Source organism: Embiotoca jacksoni, unplaced genomic scaffold (assembly GCF_022577435.1).
Source record: "Embiotoca jacksoni isolate LCO1_2020_lvr unplaced genomic scaffold, fEmbJac1.0.p SCAF_48, whole genome shotgun sequence".
Lineage (NCBI taxonomy): Eukaryota > Metazoa > Chordata > Actinopteri > Embiotocidae > Embiotoca > Embiotoca jacksoni.
In genome coordinates, this window is record NW_027185401.1 from 106786 (window position 1) to 115859 (window position 9074).

A 9074-nucleotide genomic window follows, 5' to 3' on the forward strand; every position below is an offset into this window, starting at 1 on the left:
AAGGCTGCCCCCTGGTGGACAGATGAGTGTTGGAGAGCAGCGACAGAAAGAAACAAAGCTCTCTTAGGTTATGAAGAAAAATCACATCACTTCCAGAATTTAATACAATACGAACAAGAAGAAACGAGGGTTCATAAAAAATCATTCTGAAAGCAAAGAGTGAAATCTGGAAGAGTTATTGGATCAGATTTGGGGGATGATTAGAAGCAGGAGAGGAATTAGTAGAGTACGGCAGATTAGTTAAGATTATAAGATTATGGAAATAATGATTACAGACAGATTCAGATTTTCTCCGTCGGGATCTGCGCCTGTCTCTGTTTGTCGTTCCCTCCGTTTCCCCCGATCTCCCTTTTCCTGGTGTTTCCTGTCTCCCCTGTTTGTTTCTGTCCTCCAGGTGTTTCTATGTTCTGGTCTGCGTCTGGAGGGTTTGGATTCATTGGTCAGCGCCTCGAGTCACCTCCCACTACCACACCTCTTTCAGCTGGCACAGCTGCTTCTCATCCCGGTAATCACCACCTGGCAGCACGTGAACCCCGGACCTGGACTCCGCCTGCGTCCGTCCGTCCGTCCGATCGTCTCACCTGGTACCACGTTGCAAGTTCTGTAAGTCCGGTTCTGACCCCCCTTGTCTGTCTCCCGCCTGCCGCGGTCCTGCCTGTCTGTCTGCTACCAGGTGGTACGTACCTGCCGTCCTCCGTCGGTTCCTCGGAGACCACCGGGTGTCCGGCCCCCTGCTCGGCGTCGGTTCCTCGGAGACCACCTTGCTGCCCGGTGTGGAGCGCGGGGACCGGTGTCCATTGTCTGAGGCTATTAGAAGACGGTTTGTAACTTTCACCAGTCCTGTTTCTGTGCTGTGATGAACTCTAAAGCCCGACTGAACATCTTCAAACAGACCGTTCCTCTGGAAATGATCACAAAGTTGATTTGCAACAACTTTTTCAAGGATTTTAGAAACAAACGGCAGGTTGGTAACTGGTCTGTAAGTTTTCCTGAAACAGCTGATCAAGAGTCGGCTTTTTAAGTACAGTTTTGATTACAGACACTTTAAAAGCTTGTGGTACATAAACGGTTCCATGAGAAAGGTTTGATCTGATCTAATATAGAAGTACTAATTAAAGGGAAGACTTCCTCGAGGAGTTTAGTTGGGATGAGATCCAAGAGACCGGTAGATGATCCAGATGAGAAAATAATTGAAGTTAGCTCAGAGATCTCAACAGGAGAGAAATGTTCAATTTGGGTGTAACAGACTAAAAGTCTGACTTTTTAAAGGAGTTACCACAAAGTTTAGGTCTGGGGTTAATTGATAAGCTCGAGTGGAAGATTACTGCCAGAATCTGGAGGAATATGATAATATGGGAGGAGTTGTTTCATATCTTTGTCCACTTTTATATAAAGTCTGAGGGCACAACACAGGACAACATTTTGGAGAATAAAAAACTGGAGTGCAAATTGTGAACACAGAATCAAATAAGAATCTAGAATTTAAAAACTTGAGGTGACGAGTGTTTTAAACAGGAAATGATTGAAAAGGAGGCTTGAATACAAAGTGCTTCTCTCCTCTTCCTGGAAGTGAAACTCACACAGTCACTGCTGCTGAGAGGTGAAATGGAGCAGAAAGGAGTTCAGCTGGACCGAGAAACCTTCTCTTGTTCCATCTGTCTGGATCTACTGAAGGATCCTGTGACTCTTCCATGTGGGGACAGCTACTGCATGGAGTGTATTAAAGTCCACTGGGACGGACAGGACGGGACAGGAGTCTACAGCTGTCCTCAGTGCATGAAGAGGTTCATACCGAGGCCTGTCCTGGTGAAAAGTACCATGTTGGCAGCTTTAGTGGAGGAGCTGAAGAAGACTGGACTCCAAGCTGCTCCTGCTGATCACTGCTATGCTGGACCTGAAGATGTGGCCTGTGATGTCTGCACTGGGAGAAAACTGAAAGCTGTCAAGTCCTGTTTAGTCTGTCTGGCTTCTTATTGTGAGAAACACCTTCAGCCTCATTATGATGCCGCTCCATTAAAGAAACACAAGCTGGTGAACCCCTCCAAGAAGATCCAGGAGAACATTTGCTCTCTTCACGACAAGGTGATGAAGATGTTCTGCCGCACCGATCGTCAGATTATCTGTTATCTCTGCTCTGTGGATGAACATAAAGACCACGACACCGTCTCAGCTGCAGCAGAAAGGACCGAGAAGCAGAGAGAGCTCGAGGGGAGTCGAGGAAACGTCCAGCAGAAAATCCAGGACAGACAGAAAGATGTGAAGCTGCTTCAGCAGGAGGTAGAGGACATCAATCAGTCTGCTGAGAAAACACTGGAGGGCAGCGAGAAGCTCTTCATCCAGCTGATGAGTCTCCTCCAGGAAAGAAGCCGCGATGTGAAGCAGGAGGTCAGATCCCAGCAGGAAACCCAAGTGAGTCGAGTCAAAGAGCTTCAGGAGAAGCTGGAGCAGGAGATCGCTGAGCTGAAGAGGAAAGACGCCGAGCTGGAGCAGCTCTCACACACAGAGGATCACAACGAGTTCCTGCACAACTACCCCTCAGTGTCAGCACTCAGTGAGCCTACAGACTCATCCAGCATCCATATCCGTCCTCTCACCTACTTTCAGGATGTGACAGCAGCTGTGTCAGAGGTCAGAGATAAACTACAGCAAGTTCTGGATGAAGAATGGAAGAAGATCTCAGTGTCAGTGAAGGAAGTGGACGTTTTACTGTCACAACCAGGACCAAAGACCAGAGCTGGATTCTTAAGATATTCAAGAGAAATCACACTGGATCCAAACACAGCACACAGACAGATGTTATTATCTGATGGGAACAGAAAAGTAACAGTAATGGATCAGAATCAGTCTTATTCTGATCATCCAGACAGATTCAGTGGATATTGGCAGGTCCTGAGTAGAGAGAGTCTGACTGGACGTTGTTACTTTGAGGTGGAGTGGAGAGGAAGAGGAGGAGTTGATGTAGCAGTCGCATACAAGAATATCAACAGAACAGGGAGCTGGAAGGAAAGTGGATTTGGACGTAATAACAAATCTTGGTCATTAGATTGTTACAATAACAGTCTTTGTTTCAACAACATCAAAACTCCCGTCTCAGGTCCTCCATCCTCCAGAGTGGGGGTGTACCTGGATCACAGTGCAGGTACTCTGTCCTTCTACAGCGTCTCTGAGACCATGACTCTCCTCCACAGAGTCCAGACCACGTTCACTCAGCCGCTCCACGTTGGGTTAGGGTTAGTCTTCGCTGGAAACTCTGCTGAGTTTTGTAAACTAAAATAAACTGAAGTCTTTCAGGTTTCAGTTGGTTTAAACCTGCATTTTCATTTTCCATTTCATTTTCTCTCCATCATTGAGGCGTTTCTGCTCTGAACAAAGATCTGCTGTCAATCAAGCATTATGGGCGTCACCTGGACGTCTTCTTGATAGTTGTTATCTTCATGTTAATATGTTTTATTATTGTTTTTAAGCTGTTTTCACACCGTTCCTGTAGTGAAAACCACGTATCTCTAAATGTGGTGAAGTTGAATTAGATTATTTTCTGATAATTTAAAGTGATTTAAATGTTCTTTTATGGACTGAGATGATTCTCCTGCTAAATTAACTATTTTAAAAACTTGACAAAACTGAAAAGGTGTTTATTTCTTAGATACGTGGTTCTCACAGGACAGCAACGCTCCAAATATGTGATGATCTGGTTCAATATGACGCTTTACAAATCAACAATATATAAAGTAGTTGAAATGAGCAAAACCTTCAGTGACTATGACGGTAAAATTCACTTTAATCCAGCAGCAATATGAATCTACAAACATCATATATATAATAGTAAAACACCAACAGGGAACATTTTCTGCTTCGTGTGTACTTTTACTTTTTGTGTTTTCAGTGTATTTTTGCTGACGATACTTTTACTTCAACAAGGTTTTGAATGCAGGACTTCTAGTATTTTCAGTCTGGTATCAGAACTTTTTCTGAAATAAAGGAGCTGAATTCTTTCACTGCTTCATATATAGTAATATAGATTATTCAGAGGGAACAAAGCAGCACTTTTACTTTAATACTTTCACTAAATGTTGCTGCTAACGCTTCTGTACTTTTACCTGAGTAAGCTGTTTAATTAAGGACTTTGACTTGTAATGGAGTATCTTTGTTTTATTTGCTGTATTTGTACTTTTACTTCAATAAATGTTCTGAATACTTCATCCACCACTTCTCTGAGTTGAATTAGACAACATGATGCTGCTGTTTCACAAACTGACCACCAGAGGGAGCACTCTGCCCACTGACAGCGCTGGTTGCCGCTGAAGACTCTCAAAGGTCATGAAATGTCATCTTCCAGCCTTTGGTGCAGATCCCTGTGAGAGAGGAACGCCCCTCAGCTTCATCAATATGTTCAGGCTGAGAAAGTTTCTTCCTGAAATGACTTCCATGATAAATCAAATCCCGGCTCTGTGCTGAGCACGGTCACCTCAGAGCAGAAAGCTTCTCCGTGTGGACGTTGGACGGTCTCACGTTGTCTGCTTGGTTTTCTCCAGCTGCTCTGTTTTCCTGCCAGTTTAGATACTTGCAGGTCGGTTAACTGGTAAATCTGCTAGCTGTGAATGTGTTGGTCAGTTAACAGCTTGTCCCGGCTGTATTCTGCATCTCTGCAAAGTTTAGAAATGAATGCTGGTAATTGTAAAAGTCAGATAAAGTACATTGTGGTGTCGTCACATGCTGCATATGCTGACATATATGAACACGTCCAAAGGTTTTCTTGAATGAGAATTAACGGTTTGTTTCACTCAAATTCTCCCCAAAATCAAACAAACAGATGTTTTGCATTTCGATCTGGAGGTGTGCAGATATAGTTTGTATTCTCGACCTCAGAAAGAGGTTGTTTACCCCCAAAAGAAAAACCCAAGTTCGCTAAAGATTCTCTTACTTGTTTTTCCAGAAGCTTCTAAATGCATGTCGTGGTCTTTGTCAGTAAACTGTAATGTAGAAACACACCAAGTCATTCAAGGGTTCCTGAACTTTTGCCTTTTTTTCTACCCTGTAGAACAACACTGAAGACATTTAAAACTCATATCTATTTCCTTTGAAATGTATTTTTCAGCTGTATGGCTCTCCACTTCTAGAAATAAGTAGTGCTCACCACAAATCCATTTAAAAATCCCTTCTGCTGGTACTTTTAATCCTTTGATCCAGATTGAATTTGTATGGTACGTACTGCTTCCAAGAAACAGCTGTAAGCACAGACTCTAAATTCAGACTCTGAAAATGTCTCCTGACTTCTCCCTCCTCCTTGATTTGATGTTTTACCAAACCATCCATATAAATGGAAACAGTCGGACCTCAAATCACGTTGAAAACGAGCTTTTTCATCCCGACCGTCTTTTGAGCTCGATCACGTTACATTTGAATCACGACACAATCAGACTTCTTTTGTCGTCTCTCCTCAAACATTGAAGCGCTGAGGTTTAGATGATGAGGAGAGAGAAAGTTCTTCAGGACATGAGAATCCAGAGTTGTGCTGCCGGTACAGACCTGTACTGAGCCGGCTAAAGCAGAGGAAACAAGCACGGGACAATTCTTTTACTTTTGATATCAGTGTTACTCACCTTCGACCACCGACATGAAACGGGAGGTCCAATTCATATTCTATCTTCAGGATCCCTCTGCAGGTCACTCACATGGTTGAAGAGAATCTCTTTTCAATAAGTGACCTTTTCAAACGACAAAACCAAACACAGACCTCGTCCATCTTTATGGAATCAGATCAAATGTAGTAACGGCTGAAAAAGGCTGCTTAAATCTGAAATGAAGATGTTTCCAGTGAGCACAGAAACAGAAGTGAACCTTCAACCTGCTTCTCGTCTCGCTCGTCACGTCTCCGCTTCTCAACAACGTTGGACTTTGTTCTTCTTTCAACCTGAACGTCTCCTCGTCGGCTCGTTGCAGGTCTCCGCGTTCTGTTTCCGGTTTCCTGTCTCAGCTCGCTTTGGGACAGACGGGCTAAAAAGACGTAGCGGACGGTGAGGACGTCCTGTTCAATGTTTCCTTTAGTCACTAGATTTCTAATCCAAATGAAGAAGCAGCAGCAGCCGGCCAGGCAGCATGTGTTTCCTTCATGTTAGCGGTGACAGAGTGCTGCACCTGTTACCTGTTCTTCTGATCTTTTAGCTTTCTGCTGAAGAGGTTTCATCTTTGTGACCGTTGTCCATCGTGGAAGACGAACAGCTGAGCAACAGCAATATTTAAAGAGACTCTGATACTAAACATAGTGTTCTTCTTCTGGAGTGACAACAAAGTGATGAAAGAAGACTTGTTTAAAAAACAAAAGGGATATTTTTCTTCGTGACATATAGAGATTGCTGGATTTGATCCTATTTGCTCCGAGCTAATCAACAAGGTCATATGTTATCGTGACGTTGTGAATTGTATAGATTGTCACTAAATGTTCACGTGTACGATGATTTAAGCCTTTGTAATGTTTTACAGGAGTTATTTGAACTATTTTAGCGCCTCCATCTGAGGCAGCGTTCTCCGTATCCAAGTGAAATTAGAACAAATAACTGGCCTTTATTGTGTGAATGCTGATTCAGCATTTACACTGTTGACATCCTGTTTCTGACTTCTTCCACGCGGTTTGTTTTGGTCGCTCACTACTTCTGCATACTCACCGAGTTCAACCATTCACATTTGAAATTGTTCAACTCTTTCAGGACATTTACGCCGACATTCATCTTTTTTCAAACATTTATCATTTTTTTGAACATATTTGTAACATTTGAGTGAATGAGGAGATTCTTCAACTCCTCTCAAACTTTCTGTCGTTGTCACAACAGCAGTCAGACATCATCTGTTAGAAAAATGACTCCGAGGCTGAATTCAAAATCAAACACATCGGACATTTATTCTTGCAAGAAGGAGCAAATACATGTTCACTCAAAGAAAGGTGTCCAGCATTGCTCGAAGTCTCTCCTCCGTAGTTCAGCTTTTACACAGCGTGACAAACAGTTGACAGTCATCCCCACTTCCTCTGTAGATCTGATTTTGTAGATAGTACTGAGTGAGGTCGTAGGTCACCAGATAAAGGTACAGAGACGTTGTAACTGAGACTAGAGAACCATGTTGTGCAGATAAATGGGTTCATCTTTCCTGAGACAACAGGAACATGTTATGCAACAGATAGACAAACATTTGACAAGTATGATGAGCTCATTATTTCCCATCATCATCTCTCTCAGATTCCTCACGTTTCCCGTGTTTCTTTGTCTGACTGATTATTTGTGGAACGTGTCCGAGCCGTCCTCTCCTGAGTCGCAGCTCCGCCTCACCTGCTCCTGATCACAAGTGACAAAACTGCACTCAGTGAACTCATCAGCTTCTCCTGCTGAAATTATCTGGTCCTTCAACTACTCTGTGCCAAATGAAGTCACGCCAGGTGGTAGTTTCAGTCTCTGTGTAACTTGTTTAACTTGTTTTTTGTTGTTGCTTCCTGGATTGCAGCCTGTTCAGTCATCAGCTCCTGTCTGCCTCGCCCCGTATGCGTCTTTTGGTTAAGTTTGATTATAAAATGCGTTTCTTTTTGTTAAATCCCTGATGTGCTCCGTCTTTGCTGCGGCCAAGAACCGGGCCAGAACACAAAATATACAAAAATAATATAAAATGCTGGTTTATTAAGGATTTTGACTTGTAATGAAGTATCTTTGTTTTCTTTGCTGTATTTGTACTTTTACTTCAATAAATGTTCTGAATACTTCATCCACCATTTGTCTGAGTTGAATTTGAAACTAGATTAGATGTTCACACGGGGAACACGTCTGCACTACATTTAACTATAGTATGGAGGAATCTAGCAGGGATGTGTAAGTGGGATGTAGAAGATGAAACATCGGTGTGTGGTGGCCATTTTCCAATATGTTGTAAAATATCTTTACAAAGGAGGAAGCAGGAGATATAGTGGGTAAGTGGGTCTTTAAAATATATATATGTGAGAGAGAAATGGATCAAATAGATTTAAATGAAGATATTGAAGAGATTGATAGAAAATTAATATTTACAGTGCTGGAAGCTGCAAATCCAACAAGTGTTAAAGGTGAAGGAAGGATGAAGAGAAAGGCTGCCCCCTGGTGGACAGATGAGTGTTGGAGAGCAGCGACAGAAAGAAACAAAGCTCTCTTAGGTTATGAAGAAAAATCACATCACTTCCAGAATTTAATACAATACGAACAAGCAGAAATGAGGGTTCATAAAAAAAAAATCATTGGTAAACAGCAGTGTCGGATGGGGAGAGGGCAGAGATGACGGCAGAAGCACCAACAGAAATCCACAACTCTGCCAAGCTGACAGTAGAAGGTGAGAGAGGAAGAGAAAGGACACGATCAGCTCATCCTGCTGTTCTTGAAAGAAGAGACAATACTAACAGTCCAACTGATTCCCCCGTTTTACTTTAGAGGAGCTGAGAAGAGAAAGAGGAGGACTTACATCTCCAGGGAAGGATGGACATTTGTTACACAACGTGAAAGCGTTTCGGTAGTTCAGCAACGATGAAATTGTTTTTATAATCAGGTTTGGGAAGTGGGGAGACGACCTCGTTGTTTGGAAGGAAGCTGTGATCATCCCGATCGGGAAACCGGGCAAAGACTCATCAAATCCAACCAATTACAGACCGACTAACATCTCACGTAGGTATGAGGTTACGGAAATAATGATTCCACACAGATTCAGATTTTCTCCGTCGGGATCTGCGCCTGTCTCTGTTTGTCGTTCCCTCCGTTTCCCCCGATCTCCCTTTTCCTGGTGTTTCCTGTCTCCCCTGTTTGTTTCTGTCCTCCAGGTGTTTCTATGTTCTGGTCTGCGTCTGGAGGGTTTGGATTCATTGGTCAGCGCCTCCAGTCACCTCCCACTACCACACCTCTTTCAGCTGGCACAGCTGCTTCTCATCCCGGTAATCACCACCTGGCAGCACGTGAACCCCGGACCTGGACTCCACCTGCGTCCGTCCGTCCGTCCGATCGTCTCACCTGGTACCACGTTGCAAGTTCTGTAAGTCCGGTTCTGACCCCCCTTGTCTGTCTCCCGCCTGCCGC

At 43.5% G+C, this 9074-nt stretch overlaps 1 protein-coding gene across 1 annotated transcript; it reads left to right on the top strand.

Annotated features, from left to right (window-relative positions):
• Nucleotides 1–1225: 1225 nt before the first annotated feature.
• Nucleotides 1226–4199, top strand: LOC138210866 (tripartite motif-containing protein 16-like). The gene has a single exon (XM_069170208.1). The coding sequence runs from the start codon at nucleotides 1606–1608 to the stop codon at nucleotides 3274–3276; it is 1671 nt and encodes a 556-aa protein (XP_069026309.1). The 5' UTR covers nucleotides 1226–1605; the 3' UTR covers nucleotides 3277–4199.
• The last annotated feature ends 4875 nt before the right edge of the window (nucleotides 4200–9074 follow it).

What these genes read in the sequence shown, in the direction of transcription:
- LOC138210866 (XM_069170208.1), top strand. Translation starts at nt 1,606, where the DNA reads ATGGAGCAGAAAGGAGTTCAGCTGGACCGAGAAACCTTCTCTTGTTCC.